This window comes from Peromyscus eremicus, chromosome 5, assembly GCF_949786415.1.
Source record: "Peromyscus eremicus chromosome 5, PerEre_H2_v1, whole genome shotgun sequence".
NCBI lineage: Eukaryota > Metazoa > Chordata > Mammalia > Rodentia > Cricetidae > Peromyscus > Peromyscus eremicus.
Genome location: NC_081420.1, coordinates 11,528,598 through 11,547,399, shown reverse-complemented (window position 1 = coordinate 11,547,399; position 18,802 = coordinate 11,528,598). Strand labels below are relative to the sequence as shown.

Sequence of the window (18,802 nt, the reverse complement as noted above, 5' to 3'; positions counted from 1 at the left end):
AGGTGGATCTCTGTGGGTTCAAGGCCAGCCTGGTCTACAGAGCGAGATCCAGGACAGGCACCAAAAACTACAGGGAGAAACCTGTCTCAAAAAAAAAAAAAAAAAAAAAAACGAAAACAAAATTGCCTAACAAAATCTTGAGGCGGGCCCCTGCTAAAGCAAAGGGCAGTTGTGGTGCAGGATTCTCAAGGCTCTGATGAACAGCACTTCAGTTTTCCTCAAAGTGGCCTTGTTCTCAATTTCTGCTTCTGCTAGGCACCCAAGCCTTACTGTCCTACTTCAGGATGAGTGACTCCACTCACAGGGACACTGACTAGGCTCCTCCGGACGGAGTCCCACTCCCCTCCTTTTCACAGAGGTCATCTTCACAGTTCTGGGAACTAAACATGGAATGATTTCTAGAATGTACTATTAACTGACAAAAGTAAACATGCAAGCCTGGCGGTGGTGGCTCTTGCCTTTAATCCCAACACTTGGGAGGCAGAGGCAGAAGGATATGAGTTCAAGGCCAGCCAGGTCTACAGGGTGAGTTCCACGACAGGCAGGACTACACAGAGGAACCCTGTCTCAAAAAACGAAAATGTAAAGGTACATCAGTTGGACTACAGACATTTATTTCTAAGATGCTACCTTTGCAGTTCTAACTTCTGAAACCATGTTAATATTTATATATTCAAAATAAAATGAAACAGGAAACCTAAATCTGAACCGCAACACAACCACACTGGAGGGAAAATGACCTACACACTTTTCAAAACAGCATTTTAGGACTGTGTTTCAATGTTGTAAACCCTGCACTACGCTCAACACGTCACAAACAAGCTACTAATCATCTGTCAAACAGAAAGGTGTGGAGTGGGAAGGTTGCTGTCTCTCAAGCACCGGGATCTGAGTTGGAAGCACACTTCCATAATGGGGAGGGCACCAGGAGGATCCCTGAAGCTCAGTACCCAACCAGCTCAGCCGAGTGAACGCGCTCCAGCTTCAGTGAGAGCCCCACCTCCAACAGCAAGATGGACTTACTTTGATTATCTTCAGGGGTGTGTGTGTGTGTGTGTGTGTGTGTGTGTGTGTGTGTGTGTACATGTGAGGTAAGTGCATGCCACAGGAGCTACAGGCTGACGTGGGTGCTGGGAACCAAACTCAGGTCCTCTACAACTGCAGTGAGTGCTCTTAACTTCTGAGCCAACTCTACAGCATCAGTAAACTTTTACAGAAGGAAAATGGGCGGTTAGGTGAGTAGGACATAAAATCTGAGGCAAGCATTTTCCAAGCACCGTGTGCACCAAGTCCGGGGAGAAATTGAGCTTTGCCTGACAGAGCAAAGGAGTCGTGGGGCGGTGGTGATGGAGAAGGAGAAAGGCAAGAGCAGATGAAACCTAAAACTCTTGGTGTCAGCTGCCCTGCCATTGCTAGGAAAGGACCACAGACAAGATGCATCCACCATTATCGCTAGGTGAGGCATCCCCCAGTATCTCTAAGTGGGCTGGCAGGCCTGTGATTCTGGAGGCACCACAGTAGGTAAGCTAAGTGACCATGTCCCTCTCAGTTTCTTGGGTCTGGCTCTTTCTGTGAACCCCTCCTTGTACGATTCTGACTTCTAGCTCCCAGCATCATTTCTTGTTGTTGAAGTTCCCCTGCCTCCATTTTTTGCAGACTCTGTATCTTACGTGGCCCCAGGGGATGAAGCAGGAAAATTTCCCATCACAAGATCATCAATTTACATCTGCCATGTCCCCTTTGCATGTAAGAGCAGCAGCCATATAAGGGCAGAGATCATGGCATGGACAGGTCAGGGCCTCAGCCTGCACCCAGGCAGTGCTACTGGGCAGGAACAGTATTCTTAGATCACTTGGGCTGTGTGGGGAAAGCGCTGAGTGGACAGGTGTGGAAGGCAAGATTAAGCCAACAACGTCATTACGAACGGATTTTTCCTATGTGCTAAGGAAACGGTATGTACAAAATCTAGGACAGTATTTCAGTAGGTTTGCTGAAAATGGAAACAGTTACAAGTTAATGACAGCCAATCAATTACTTCCTTGGAACCAACAGGAGTCCTGAGCTAATGGAATCCTGGCATGTTCAAAGGAAGAGAGGAAAGGCACATTAACAGTGAAAGGTCACATGATAAAAGGAGGCCTCAAATGCAAGAGCTGACCTTCTACCTTAAGAGAAATGAAAGATTAAGTCCAAAGCACACAGAGAAATAAGCCAATAGAACAGAAAAGAAAAAACAAGGCGAACTAGCTTTTAAAAAGATAGGTAGGGGCTGGAGAGTTGGTTCAACAGTTAAGAGCACTGGCTGCTCTTCCAGAGGACTGGGGTTCAACTCGCAGCATCCACATGGCAGATCAAGCCTGTCTGTAACTCCAGTTCCAAGGGATCCCACACCCTCATACAGGCAAAACACCCATGCACATTTAAAAAAATACATAAATAAAATTTTTTTAAAAAAGGATAGGCAAAATGATTATTTTGTTAATATTTTAAGGAAGAAGGACAAAATTTATCAAGATTGAAAAAAAAAAAAAAAAAGCTAAGCATGTAGCATATATATGTCTGTAGTCTCAGCACCCGGGAGGCTGAAGCAGGAGAACAGAAAATCAAAGGCCAGACAGTTTACAGGTTAAGATGCTGTCTTTAAAAAAAACCAAACAAACAAACAAACCACCCAACAAGCATAAAGAGAAAAGGGCAGAACGCAGTGGTGATGCCTACAACCCTGCAGCCTTGAAGGAACCAGGGACGGCTGTGAGGCTGAGGCCAGCTTGCACTACAGGTCCTGTCTCACGCTAAATTAAATACAAACAGTGAATAACCACAGACTCCAAAGACCTTAAAAGCATAGGGAGGGCTGGGAGCAGCTTGATACTAATAAATCTGAAAACTTTGACAAAACAATGTCCTAAACACACACACACACACACACACACACACACACACACACACACACACACACACACACAAAGTTCTCCCAAAAGAAACAGGTAACTGGAATAGCACTTTGTCTGCTAATAGCATTAAATTCACAGTTAAAACCTTCCCACTATGGAAACCTGAGGCCACGCGGCTTCCTTGGTAAATTTACCACTCAGCTAAGAAGTACTCCAGACTGTATTTGTACGGCTCTAGAAGGCCGGAAGTCGGCATTCTTAGGAGCCCAGCATGACCCTGACATTCACGGGAGTGGCTGTCCTGATGCAGCTGATTGCAGACTTCCTCACTACACCTCAGCAAACCAGAGACTGTGTGCTGCTGCCCAATGCAAGAATACACTGTGACCAAGAGGCTTGTCCAGGGATACCAGGTTGTTTAATATTTGACAATCAATCACTACTGTAACATCAACTGGCAGAATGAACAAAAACACAACTGTCTTAAAGAGTCTGGCAAAATTCAATTCATGCTCATGAGGTGTTTTTGGTTTTTTGTCTTTGATCTCTAGGAAACAGAGGTCAAGAAAAAACTTTTTACATCTTAGGCGGCAAGCTGGCTGGTGCTGACCCAATGCCTTCCACAGAAGTAAAGTACAGGACCAGGACAGGCCTCACCATGTTGACTCAACCTGTTCCAAAATCCACCCCAAGAAGGAAGGATGAAAGGCAAAGACACTGGAAAACAGCTTACTCTAAGATACTGTGACTATCTACAATGAACAGACGAACGAGCTTTCTCCAACTAAAGGCTCCTAAATCTAAAACATGAATGTCACACGGATATCAAGGGAGCCAGCTGTGTGGACAGCCATGTGCTAGGAATAAAAAATTAGAAATGAAATTAAAAAGAAATACCACCTACGATAGCATCAAACACAAAATGCATGAAAATAAATTCAAGCAAATAGCCGCTCTGATTTGGAGTGTTGACCCCTCCCAGGGCTCATATCTGGGGAGCTGGGTCCCCATGTGGTGGTGCTCAGAGGTGATGGGCATTTGTGAGAGGAGCCTAGAAGGTACAGGTCACTGGGGATACAGGAGTGCCACCTCCAAAGGACAAACAGTTCTCATAGAACCAGTTAGTTTCCGAGAAAGTAGGTGGTATATATACAACAGCAAGCTTGTGGCTCCCACTAGTTCTCTGGTTTCCTGTCACTCATATGTGCTTGAGCCACCCTAATACCATCTACCAGGAAGTGATACAGCAAGGGAACCCTCACCAGGGATCACACCTGACCACCCTAATACCATCCACCAGGAAGTGATACAGCAAGGGAACCCTCACCAGGGATCACACCTGACCACCCTAATACCATCCACCAGGAAGTGATACAGCAAGGGAACCCTCACCAGGGATCACACCTGACCATCCTAATACTGCTGTGGGATGGTCTGTATGTCAAATGTGTTGCTGATTGGTCAATAAATAAATCACTGATTGGCCAGTGGCCAGGCAGGAAGTATAGGCGGGACTAACAGAGGAGAATTGAGAAAACAGGAAGCTGGGTGAGGGAGACACTGCCAGCCGCCACCATGACAAGCCGCATGTGAAGATGCCGGCAAGCCATGAGCCATGTTTCAAGGTATAGATTAATAGAAATGGATTAATTTAAGCTGTAAGAACAGTTAGCAAGAAGCCTGCCACGGCCATACAGTTTGTAAGCAATATAAGTCTCTGTGTTTATTTGGTTGGGTCTGAGTGGCTGTGGGACTGGCAGGTGAGAGAGATTTGTCCTGACTGTGGGCCAGGAAAATCCACCAGGAAGTGATACAGCAAGGGAACCTACACCAGAGATCACACCTGACCACCCTAATACCATCCACCAGGAAGTGATACAGCAAGGGAACCCTCACCAGAGATCACACCTGACCACCCTAATACCATCCACCAGGAAGTGATACAGCAAGGGAACCTACACTAGAGATCACACCTGACCACCCTAATACCGTCCACCAGGAGGTGATACAGCAAGGGAACCCTCACCAGGGATCACACCTGATGGTGCTGTCAGAACTTTAACTTTTGAAACTAAAGAAACTTTTTTTTTCTTACAAATGATATACTCTCAGGTGTTTTGTAACAGCAACAGAAAATAAACTAATACAATGTGCAAAACCTAACACAGTAACCGGACAGTATACTGCTGTATAAGCCCATGTTCATTAATGCAGCAGCACAGAGAACCTGGACATGACTCAAGTACATAGCATCTGATGTTTTTAGTAAAGTCTCTCAATAATTCAACGGGGAGAAAAAGTCGTCACAACAAATGGCTGCTAGAAGAATTGGACATGCATATGCAATAAATAAGTCGAATAAAGATAAATAAATAACAGCCTGTAGAATGAAAAAAGTTGGGTCCGTTCCCAATTTCAGATTTCTGGTACAGAGCCCCAAACTTTGAACTCTGGAGTAATGGTGCCCTTTGTTATTCAAAGCCGTCCTTCCTAACGAAGTTGGTGGTTATGTTGATCACGTGACTCTCCTGGGTCAGGGCACAGCTTCAGCATTGGACTGGTCACCACAAAACTAAAGCTATGATTCGAAGGGAAGAACTTTCAGCCCCACCTGCCTCCACTGGATGGGCAGGGATGATGGACTGGAAGTGCGGCTCAGTCATCAATGGCGAGGACTTAGGCCCCAACACCTATGTGAGAGATCTCCACTAACACACCTGGTGTTCTCAGAAGAGTGATAGGCCCAAAGAAGCTGTGGAGGCTCTACACCCTCACCCCATTCCCACCTGCCCTGCCCTGAGCAATTGGACCTTCCTTGGTAAGTGACACTCTGGCTTCTGTGAGAGAGACTAACTCCTGACTCCAGATGCAGAAGGGGCATCTTGTCCTTTTTTCCTGTGGCTATAATAAACTATCTCAACAAATTAATTTAAGGGAGAAAAGGTTTACGTGGCTCAGTCTTAGGGAATAATCTCTAAGACCAGGGAAATACTGGGGGCAGCTTGAGGCAGCTGGAAGCGAAGACCGAGGATGAATGCAGGAGCCTCCTTTAGGGTGGGCCTTCCCACATCAACTAACCTACTTAAGATAATCCTTCACAGGCATGCCTGCAGGACTAGTCCTCCCGGTGGCTCTAAATCCTATTAAGTAGACAGTCTACACTAGCCATCTCAAAGAGATCCACACCAATTCTCCAGTTCTCTGGCCAAGCCAGTATCCAACAGTTCAATTAAACTCTGGCACGAGCTCCCAAAGTTAGTACACACAGGTGTCTACTCAAGACTGTCTTCTCTTCAAATACCAATCCCAGGACAAATCCTAAGGGCAATTCATACTTCTGACCAAACAGGATGTAACTGTGGGGTTTCCCTCAAAGCCCTGCCCAAACTCATCCACTAAAACAACTCAAGGAACTCAGGCAACGTCCAACTCTATTACAATCAAGATGCACTTCACAGACGACATAGGCCACGTGGGGGGCAGGGTGGGGGAACAGATCCATCACTGCTGGGCCCTCATGGCATGAATGAACCCTGGGGGAGGAGTCTCTTGAGGCAGGCCCCTTTCATAAGTTCCCACAAAGATAAACTCAACCCCCCACTTGCTAGAAGACGAAGGCAAGGGTACCTACCAATTGAGCCTTCTAATCCATTTAGAGACCCTGCCGAGGCCACCTGTTGACAAACACAGGCATTTTCATCACTCCACAGTGTTCATGGTCTCAAGGAGCTCTATGCTGAGAACCAAAGCTAAACTACATATGATTTTCGTGTACCCTAACACCCAACCCCTACTTTACATATACACACAAACCTAACTCAGAATACACCCTAGGCCCAAAGGGAAAGCACTAGAATTAGGAAGAAGGAGCTGGGACTCTGAAGCAGCCACTAGAAAGGTGCAAATCAGAAAACAATGCTTGATATCAACCCTCAGCGGAAACAAACTGTAAAAAAAAAAAGAAAAGAAAAGGCAAGCCACTGAGTGGGAAAAACACTCGTAAAGCATGCTAGATAAGAACAGATAGTTGTTTCAATATAAAGAAGGAACTTCAACTCAGTAAGGATGCATTCTATAAAAATGTGAAGGCCAAGGATGGTGGCACACACCTGCAATCCAAACACTCAGAAAGCTGAGGCAGGAAAATCATGAGTTCAAGGCTAGCCTGAGCTACACAGGAGACTGCGCCTTCATAAAGGTAAATGTGGGGAGGGGCAGGGAAGAAGGAGACAAGGATGAGAAGAAGGAGGAAGTGCTGACGGAGAAGGGAGGGACAGACAAAATATCTGAACTGTCATTGTACCAAAAAAAACCACCCTGTGACAAAGGAGCACAAGACAAGATGCTCGGACTCTAGAGAAATGCAGACTGAGGCCATCCGCCAGTAACAGCGCGTGCTGCAGGACGCACAGCAGAACCAGGCAAGAGAAGACCAGAGACACTCTGCCTCCTCCTCTCTCTCTCTCTCTTACACACACACACACACACACACACACACACACACACACACGCACACACGCACACACGCACACACACATGCACACGCACACACGCACACACACAGCTTCTCAGTTTGAGGGTCCTGTTTTGTTTGTGACCTGGCATCTAACTCAGAACCTTGTACCTGGTTGGCACAGTTATCTAAGACCTGGTAACTCCTCTCCTGAGTACTTACCCAACAGACTAAAACCATACACTGACAGAGCCTTGGCTGTGAATGTCCCAGAAACCACTGTAGTTTAAATGTGAATGTCCCTCTAAGATGTTCCACATCATCCCAGCCATGATGTGCTGAGCCGCCACAGGCCCAACCGAGGGCCCCCAAGCACGGAACTGAAACCTCCAAAACTCTGAACCAAAATGACCTTTCCTCTTTCAGAGTTTATCATCTCAGTTATTCATTCCAGTGACTGATGAAAATGTGGTCCACATAAAACTAAAGAGTGAAAACCTCAGGCAACTATCATGAGCAGAGAACCTGCAGCTCAGGAAGCAATGCTCAGCAGGGAAACACACACAGGCAAACAGGCCAGACAAATGACCTACACTTTCCCTGCAAAGCTCCAAACATCTTTGTCTGAGGAGACAAAGTAGCCTTTTAAGGGGGTCACTGTAAGGAAAACACAGCTATGCAAATGAACACACTCAGTATATCATTCCTAACATGATGGCCTAAACATCTGTTAAAACATCAATTATACACTTAAAAATGGTAAATGTCATTACAAGGAATTCATATCCTCAATGAAATATTTAGCAATGTTGTATGTAAAAAATGGCATGCAACAGAAAACAGCACACTAACCCCCTGCCCCTCCCCTCCTACAGAACTGACTATGTACCACACCAGAGCAACAGCCTAAGACTGAGGCAACCGTTTACACAGATTTCTTCATCAGGCAGAGACTCCCACATTCTATTCCCGTCATGACATCTGAACACACAGCATTTAACAACGTGTGCTGACGGTTTTAGTGAGGAGTCCTAGTCATAACACAATTTACTAGAATTCAAAAGCAGAAGCAAAACGACCTTTACTTTTGGGGGAAAATACCCACACTGGTATAATTCAGTGAAACACTCAATTTAGACTGCTGCACAGAGGAATCGCTACCAAGAACTGAGTGTCGTCTGTTCAGAAACTGCAATGGGGCAAAAGTGAAGCTGGCTAAGTCTTCATTTTAGAACAGTATGGTAAAAACAGCTCCGGGTATTTACTACTTGGTGTTAGAAGAGACACACAAAGACAAAGAGCTGACCACAGGAACCAGCTTCTGGAAGCTTCCATGTGTTTATGCAGCCTGGCCTAAAGGACTTTTCCATAATTTCATTGAAGGTGACATTACTAAAAACTGAGCAGATCTTAAACATCTAGAAATAACAGACTTTAGAGCATGTATGCATGTGCAGTAGGGGAAGGATATGAACTTTAAAATCAAATACACAATTCCTGTAAAGCACAGGTAGATGACAAGGTCACACTGGCTGATTCGCCAGACACACACATACACACACACACACACACACACACACACACACACACACACACACCTCCCTGTGATGCTCCAAAGAGGCTAGCCATGAGCTCAGAAGCTTAGCTCTAACCTACAAGGAAACATGCACTGTGCCTCCTGGTCTGCAGAGCCATGGAGACAGTAAGCACAGGGACTCGAGAGAATTTAGAGGTGCTTTGCTCCCTTGAGGTCTTAGAAGTCAAGGTAAAGAAAACCACCAAGGTCTGAGACCGGACAGCACTGGGGTACGGCACCTCCTGAGCATGGGAAAAGTCCTGAGTTCCATCCGCAGCACAGAATTGTCAAGAGAACTCACCATCACCACTCTTAGGCCGCCCTTTGCCTCACACAGCTGATCTGACTTTCTGGAAAGCCTTGCTTCAGTCCCTACCTTTGCTTTCAACAGCTTTAACAATCATTCAGGACCTTAGTTACCACCACAATTTCAGTTATCAAAATAGGAAAGTATACTAATACACTTGTATTTTCTTTAGAGTAACTTACTTCAAAGATACACTTAATACCATGAAGTGAACTTGCCACTTCAGGAAGTTTCAAGATAAAGTATCTCCCCCTTGTAAACAGTCCACCCAGCTGGAGAAGCCCTGGGGACATCTGCATGCACCCTCTCTCTGCTGTCAGCACCCACACTGCGGCATGGCCTCACTCCAAGCACTGGCTTAACACTCTAATCGGCACGGTGATACACTGGGACATTTGTGTGCGTTAGTACAGTAACACAACAGTGTGGTGATACACCGTGTACCCTAATAAAGCTCGCCTGAGGATCAGAGGACAGAACCAACCAATAGATTAGACAGAGGTCAGGCAGTGGTGGCACACACCTTTAATCCCTGCACTCGAGATCTCATGCCTTTGCTTTGGAAGCAATATGGCAGGGCAGAGAAAAGTATATTAGGCGTGAGGAAACAGGATTTCAGTCTCTTTAGGCTGAGGATTTCGCAGAGGTAAGAACTAGTGGCTGGCTGTTCTGCTTCTCTGATCTTCCAGCTGTCTAAGATCCGAACAACACAACCGAAGAAGTAAAAATGGTAAAATGTCTATTAGAGGAAGGAGCAAGACCTCTCTTTGTGTATTTTTCACATATTTTGATCTAGAATCCGCGTTTTAAATTTTGATTTGAAACGTAAGTAAAATAGTTTCAACTCTACAGCAGAGATTTAAATGGAAGCCAAGACCACCCAGTCCCAGCACTAGTATTATGTAGGAAACTTTTTCATAATACATGTAATAACTACCTGTTTTCACAGCATTTTAAGAGAAAAGGACAGAAAGATAAACAAATGTCTGTAAATAGAAACATTGTCAGTGAACAGGAGCATGGTCTGAAACACAAGCCAACAGCCCCTAAAAACACACTGTGAATGAATGCACAGTCAGAGGGGTGAGCTGGGGCAAATACATGTGGCATCTCATTTCAAATTCTGTCCTGAGACCACAAAACAGGATTTTCAAAGACAGTTTCCTGTGCCCCAGAAACCTGAAGCAAGACCACTCCAGATGCTTTAGGTCTTCAGAAATGAAGAAGGCACCAGCAGCACACAGCAGCACACAGCACACAGCAGCACACAGCACACAGCAGCACACAGCACACACAGCACACAGCACACAGCACACAGCAGCACACAGCAGCACACAGCACACAGCAGCACATAACACACAGCACCAGCAACACACAGCACACAGCACCAGCAGCACACAGCAGCACAGCACACAGCAGCATACAGCAGCACACAGCACACAGCACACAGCAGCACACAGCACCAGCAGCACACAGCAGCACAGCACACAGCAGCATACAGCAGCACCAGCAGCATATGGGTGGACAAGAAGGGAAGATGAGTCCCGGGCATGTAGAGCTCTCAAAGGGGGTGCAGATGGGCGGAGCTCCCAGGTTTTGTATTCTCTAGTACTCTAGAATAGGTAACTAAGGATTCGGTGGGTTCAAGATGCATGTTGAATAACTAACAAACACAGCCGACCAACATTAAGACTTTACAATTATAATAGCTCACATATTCTCTTAATTAGGTTTTTTTGTGACCTAGAACTGTATTTCACACAAACAGAGCTTCTGGACGATCTCAAATACATTTATGAAAAGGACGCCCTTTGGAGAAAAGCTGTGGATTAGGACAATAAACAAACTGCCCCAAACTGTCTATAGCACAAACACTGAGTATCTAATAGAATATAGAAGGAAAAACAAAACATACGACCACTTAGGAATTAAAATGTGAACAAACACCCTGACTGTGCAAAAGTTGAACATACATAGAGCAGATTCTAGATTAACTTCGGATAAAGTGAGCAGGCTGACTTACCATGACAAACAGTGTGTAATATCGTGTTTGCACAGCCTGCAATGGACAACAGCAGACTGTACCAGAACACCAAAGTTTCTTCCAGACAGCATCACTTACAGAGACAGGACAGACAAAGGGGAAGCCAAGGATGGCTAGAGTCTGACTGGGGGGCAATCAGGAGGCCTCTCGGGACCAGCAGACAGTACCAGTGGATGGCACGCTTACCTGAAGCGCTCTGCCTTTGGAATGTCACCACCTTTAATCTAGAATTCATGACAGTGAGCCTTAAAAGCCCCAGAGCACTCCACACTCCCAACCATGCAGCCCCCGAAGGCCTCAGGGCCAGTCCCTGATAGCCCTCCACCCCAGACTGTAGCTGGTCCTGAAAGTCACAGACTAAGAATCCTAACGCTCTAGGTCTACATTCCTAGGAACTAAGCGCATCCTGTGAACTGCAAGCCTCCTGCATCCATGAATTTCACAACCTCAGTTCAACGAAGCAAGAATACAGAAATATTTGTGGGGAAAATGTCACCTGAACTCATTGTGTGCATTCCCTAAATGACACGTTGTCACTATTTTCACAGCTCTTACATTGTTAGCAGGCATTGCAAGTGATCCAGAGATGACTTAAAGTACAAGGAAAGACTGGGGTGAGGGCGGGGGGATGGTGCTGCATGTAAACACAATGCAGTTGTCTATGAGAACAGTCAGCATCCAGAGACTGGAATTCTGGGAGAGGAGGGAATCACAGGGAAAGATCCTAGACTCAGCCATCCTGTCGACCTTCGCAGGCCGACAGAGAACAGCAGCCTGGGGACACTATTCCCCACATGTAAAGGCAGTAACCACCTTCTTGAATTACACACTCAGTAAACGTTACCTTTTTAGGTATGCTGAATTTTAAGGAAGCAGTAAAACTTCACTAAAGCCAAAACATAACTCATCTGCGCTGGATGTGCCCAAATCCCATAAAATTCTACAGCAGTTTGGGGTGAAGCCAGGCTTGTAAAGATGAGCACCCTGAAGGGCATGAGCCACAGTCACCACACCTCCAGAAGAACGGTCAATATCCCCGTTCTCAGAGATGGCCCAGGCACAGCAGCCACTTCTTATTAAACAAACACTTGTGCGATGAATGAAACACTACCGGTGGTTCCCTTGAATGGTTAGGGGAATTACCCCGTTCATAGTTTACTGAAAACATTAGTTCTATCACTTGCTTACTGGTCATGATCACCTAGGTTGTTTACTAGTGGAAACAGATTCATTCCGCACCGTGGCTCAGAAGTACTAACAAAGTAAACTGCAAGATAACAATCTTTAATTCTGGGGAAACATGGCACTAACAGAAAGTACAACCGTGCTACTAGTGTGAAAACACTATGACCCGTGGGCACACTCACAGGGGTGGGAGACACTGTGCACACCAACCTTCAGAGCTCAGGCCTGCCCCTAAGAATCCATGATGAGGCAGATACTCAAGTGTCTCTGAGCAATCAAATGCACAGAGCAGAACACTGTGACCTGAGACCTAGTTTCTCCCACTGAAGTTTCACAAGGATTGTTCATTTACCACAAATAATTATCTCAATGGCTCCAAGAATTTTTTCAGCTTCTAAAACAATCCACATGTTGCAAAAGTGTCTTTCCAATGCTAACAGACTAAGAATAGTCTTTTCTTATGAAACTGTAAAAAGGAGACAAAGAGGAATCTTTGTAATAGTTCAAACCACAGAACATCTTAAGGGAGAATGGACCACTGCAAAGGAAGTATGCAACCAGCCCACAGTGTGACAGTAAGATTCCTCACAGGAGGCTGGGAAGATGGTTCAGTGGTTAAGCTCTCCTGCTGTTCTTTCAAGGGAGTATAGTTTCTATCAAGTGTCTGTAGCTCCAGCCCTAAGAGATCCTGCCTTCTCTCCTAGCCTCCACGGGTGCCCACACACATGGCATATGGATCCACACATACACGTGAAGAAAATAAATCTTAACAACAAAAGATTATTTTACCTACCAGCACAGAATATCCCAGGGACTTCACTCCTGATTATAACGGTCCGAACTTTCTTATCTGATTTTAATGCATCCACAGCTTTTGATAACTAAACCAAAGCAGGGAGAGGAAAGAAGAAAGAGGAAAAAAATCATTTTCAAAATCATGTCAACAATGTATCTTAATATTAGAAGCAAACAGCTTAATCTTACACTCACCATTTTGAGAAGGTTTTTACTGAGTGAATTTTTCCCATAAGCTCTGTTTATTCCAAGCACCACAATGCCTAGTTAAGGAGGGGGAAAAGTACACACACTTGGGTTAGTGAGGTACTCAGAGAACAGAATGTAGCATATAGCTGACTAACCTGACTAATCTGCCATCTTAACCAAGGCTTGTTGCAAAGCTGGGCCTTTATTTTTACAGTTATAGCTTTCTCCTCAAAGTCAAGTACTTTTTTTCTTAATATGGCAGTTAAAAACATATCAAAGCAATTGATACTTAATATTCTCAGTTCACTTTAAAGGGAGAATTTCAGTATCCAGTTTCACGGGCCCTTCAACTTTTCTCTTTGAAAGCAACACAATAGGAATCTGCAGTGTCTTACAGGTTTGAATCACTAATAAGACTGACTAGGGAGGGCACACGGTAGAGACTGGCAATCACCACCTCATTCACCATCGCCCAGTAAGTGGCACACACAGGCAACAGCCTTGCTGCATGCAGGCCTCGGCCCTGCTTTCTGCTGCTGCTTGCTGCTCTAACAGTCTTAGTACTTCTATGCCAGACTTCCTCCTGACCTCTGCCCTGCACACTTAACCCAATAACACTTCCATTCAGATCTACAAGCAATTCGGACTCAACCCAAATAAAACAAAGTTCATTATCCTTCCCCTAAAGCCCAAGCTCTCCCTGTTTTATTTATCAAGCTTTCATCTGAACCCAGGCTCTCCGCTCCAGTGGCAGCTGTCAGACTAACTTTCCAAAACCAGTTCCACGCACAGAATTCACCACTTATGCAAAATCCTTTATTTACCACAAAATGCCGAGTTCAGTGGCTGTAACTGTAACTGTAGATCTTAAGTCCTATACAACCTGCACTCAACCTTCTCCCTTAAGCACCAACTTTCACTGTGGGTCAGAAATGCCTTCTCCAGTTGAGTGGGCCTTTCTGTTCCTGACTTAAATCAAGGCAAAATACACACATCCAAACACCGTCAGGGAGGAGAACAGCTTGCAGGGGACTGAGGCTGTGACAGGCCAGAGGCCTACACCTACCTGCACTGACTGCACAGTGTTGGGTATACTAGCTCATTAATCCCACAGCAACCCAACGGGCAGCCACCATTCTGCCCCAGTTTAAGTGTGTGCCATTAGCGGGTAGGCGGCTATATAGCTCCACACCTAAATGACTGCACTACATATATGCAAACTTCAGTTTCCATGTGAAGACAATTTAGCAGCTTAAGCCAGGTGTACTGAGTACACATTATAATACTCAGTTAAATACATACCAACATGAATGGTGCATGGTGACTCTGACCAAACTGGCATAGCCTGGGCCAAAAGAAAGCCAAGGAAAGGCTCCCCCAGACTACTGAGATGAGCCAGAAGCTGGATGCTCAGGAAGGAAAGTGGAAATCATCGGGAAGAAGGCTTGACTGGATTGAGACATGCCTAGAACTAGTAAAGCACACACCTCTAGGGGTGGCTGTGACCACCCCTACCAGCTGCAACCTAATGAATGAATTAACCATCCCGTGATGGAGTCTCAGTGTGTGGTATTACAGGAAAGCAGCAGAAGGAAGGAGGCAGGCCTGGCTGGAGGAAATGGGTCACTGAGTATGGCGTCTTTGGGAGCTGTATCTTGCCCTGGTCCCTTCCTATCTTCCCTCCCTCCCTCTGCTTATCATCCTCCATGAAATGAACAGCTTCCTCCACCATATAGATTCCTACCACCATGATGTTCTGCCCAAATGCATGACGGGCCCTCACCACCAAGGAATGAACCTTCTGAAACTACCAGCCCAAAATAACTCCTTCCTCATTTACACTATTACTGTAAGATACTTTGTCATACAGGAAAAGTGACACAAGGACTGAATTCAGAGCAGAGGATGCTCAGGAGAAAGGACAAAGAGAGAGAGAGAGAGAGAGAGAGAGAGAGAGAGAGAGAGAGAGAGAGAGAGAGAGAGAGAGAGCGCACATGGTCAGGGAGAGAAGAGAAGTCAACCACAAAATAAGTCAGCACAGGTCAGAGAATGTCCTTGCAGGCCAAGACCAAAGTCCTGTCTTCAGCTCAAGGCAACTTGGCAAGAGCAAGAGAGCAAGAAAGCAAGAGAGAGAGAGAGTGCATGAGAGAGAGAGCGCAGAGAGGCATCAAGATGGGAAAGAAAAAAGTAAAACTTTGACCACTTATAGGGGACATGATTATCTATGAAGGAAATCCCACAGAACCCACCAAAAAAACTACAGAGCCAATTCATGAATTCAGCAATGCTTGTGTTTTATACATTAACAGTAAATAATCTAAAGATAAATTTAGCAAAGAATTCCATTGGTAACAACATCAAGGCACAGAACAGGAACTCCACTTTGCAGTACAGCACTAGAAATCATCACTCAGTCCTAGCAAGAACTAAAGACACTGAAAGACAAGCAGTCTCTAAATCTATCAGCGAGCGGAGGTCTGACAAGAGGGCATCTCAGCAGAAACCCCCAGCATACCCTCCAGAGGAGCCAGTGCGGGGACAGAACACACCAAACTGCAACTGACAAACGGGTTTCATTTGCACAACCACCCAGGAACTCAGCGTAGGCCACGTGTGATGGTTAATCTTGACTGTCAGCTGGACTGAGGCTCGTCTAAGAGATTAGCAAAATCCATCTGCAGGTGTCTGGGTTCGACTCTAGAAAGGATTAACTCATGGGAGAAGACGGCAGGATGCCACACCATCAGTAAACTCTACCATTCGTAAACTACACCATCAGAAAGTTTTATACAGGTTTATCATACACCACAGAGCTCACGGTGACGGAATTAGCTAACTATACAGCTAGCCATAACTAAACAACTTGGCTCCCATGTAGCTCAGACTGGCCTTGACCTCACTACGTAGTACACGGGGGTAACAGGTACATCACCACTCCCTGCTTATGCACCAGTGGGGACTGAACCCAGGGCCTCCCGCACACCAGGCAAACACTCCACCAGCTGAGCTACACCCCAGTCCCACATTAATATTTTTATAGACAGTGTTGGACTTCCTTTGATGTGAAACAAAAAGGGGCTTGCTGTTCCATTTTGTCTCAAAACAATAAAGAATAATAATAATGCAGAAAACATAACCAGAAAGGCTGTGAATCACAGCGAGAACTCAGGACAGGCTTAAAGACATTTTGACGAAAGTGCCTGAAATTGTGGCATCCTTCTATCATGCTTTTTTTCTTTCACCATGAAGATGTATATTTTTACTTAAAAAAAAATTTCCAACTTAATCATTATTACTAAAAAATTATATCAACCAACCACTGAAAAATACTGCTAGAACCTGTTTGACACCCATAATAAAATCAACAGCTTGGCAAATGCTCCAAAGGAAGTCACAATCCACACGTACAACACACACGCTCCCGCGCTTCTGAACCATACGGTGAGATGTGCAGGAGCAAGGCAATGATCTGGAATTGGACTCACTTTAGGGGTATGGGTGTTGTGCATGCATCTATGTTTGTGCACATGTGTGCCTGGATGTCATGACAAGGACATCAGAGCCCTGGAAACTGGAGTTACTGAAAGCTGTGAGCCACCATGTAGGGGCTGGGACTAGAACCTGTTCCTTGCAAGAGCAGCAAGGCTCTTAACGCCGGCCATCTCTCCAGCCCTGTATCAACTTTTGTAACAGGCAACTTAGAGAGAACTTAACAAGCCATTAACAGAGAAACAATTAAAAACAAAAAACACACACATGAAAAACATTACTACCATAAAAAGCATTCTTTAAAAGACAGACTCAACATAGTCATAAGAAACAACCTAGTAGGAAGGGAGTGGAGTGGAGAGGAGGCCCTCCTAAAGCTGTCTGGGGGAAGACATCACATTTTTAGAAACAGCCAGAAAGGAAAGGCTGGACGGATGACCAAGTGACACTCTTAGCAAGATCTGGGCAAATCCCACTGGCAGACACTTCCCACAGCTCTGAACACCAGGAAAGTCAAATTAAACATGTCTTTACACAGTAAGCCATAACATGTAAACAATTCCCTCACATCTATTCAACACAACACTGATTCTGAACAAAATGGTGTTAAATCCAGCTGAAAGTAGCAATGCAGCAAGAACCAAGAGAATACTAAAAAGCGAGCAGGGCTGCGAAGGAAGGAGCCAAGCCTCAGACAGGGACACAGGAGTCGGGGTGGGCGGAGGGCTTCCTGCTGTGTGTGAGGCACTGGCCTGGATGCCACTGCACAGACAAACCCACGTTAGTCATAAAGCAGTATCGCAGTGCAGCATCCACAGGGCCAGGCAAGCAGAATTCCCGGGGATCTCCTCTGGACTGACAGTGTAAGTCAGCGGGTGGAGGCCAACAGACATGCTCGGATGGTTGGGTGCTCACAGGAAAAGCAAAGGACACACGTGTACACCTAAATACGGAAGAGCGAGGGGGTGCGGCTGAAGGACTGATGACCCCTAAGTGTGGCTTTCTACGGCCCCATTCTCTCTGTCTGCTGCTGCTGGTGCCAGGCTTTGCCCTTTAGAGGTAGCAGAAGCATCCTTCAGTTTGAACAGTGAGCTTTTATCACGATGAATTTTGTCAAATGCTTTGTCTGAGTGTGTTGGGGTTAGTGCAGTTTTTCTTGTTTAACTTGCTGGTGTGATCAGTCACTTTAAATGCTTTTCAATAATGACCCACACCTGCACCCCCAGAGTAAATCCCACATGGTTGTGGTAAATAGTTCTTACTATGTATTGTTAGATTTAATTTGTTTGGAGTTTATTTGAGGCCAAAAAAGACACACACTTAAACCTAAGTATGCAAGACCGTGAGGGTGAAGACACCAGTGAACAAGACAACGGGAAGCACAGACGTGATACGTAATAATCCAACCAGCTCAGGAGTAACGTTGGGCTGGAGGGACCTAGGGAGATCATGAGGGGCTGGAGAACGGCTCAGCTGGTGGAACTGCCTGCCCTCCATCACCTCAGCCCTAAAAACAAACAAACAAACAAGCAAACAAAATCATCAGAGTGGATATCATCATCATCAGTGGCAAATCATCCAGCAGGACTTGGCGGCTGACTCTAAAGACATGTTGTGTTTTAAGGTCCATCACTGGCACTAATCAAAGAAAGCTGACACAGGTATGTTAATTTCAGAGAGCTGATGTCGAGCAAGGCATCGCCTCCCGAAAGAAAGGGGCATTCCATGATGCAGGGGTCCTGCTCCTCTGAGACATCACAATCCTTAGTGCGCGTGCACCTGCAGAAGAACCGCAGCGCTTTGGGGAGAAGAGATAAACCCACACCCCACACAACAGCAGTAACTCACTTCTACCAGCAGACCGGCCCCA

General features: G+C 45.6%; 1 protein-coding gene across 1 annotated transcript in view; it reads right to left on the bottom strand.

Moving 5' to 3' along the window:
* The window catches only part of Auh (AU RNA binding methylglutaconyl-CoA hydratase), a 113,784-nt gene that overhangs the window by 89,256 nt on the left and 5,726 nt on the right, over positions 1 to 18,802 (bottom strand). Inside the window, exons 2-3 of the mRNA XM_059262937.1 lie at positions 13,450 to 13,517; positions 13,253 to 13,340 (exon numbers count right to left, since the gene is read on the bottom strand). Of these exons, the coding sequence (XP_059118920.1) occupies positions 13,253 to 13,340; positions 13,450 to 13,517 (156 nt within the window). The remainder of the gene's footprint in view (positions 1 to 13,252; positions 13,341 to 13,449; positions 13,518 to 18,802) is intronic.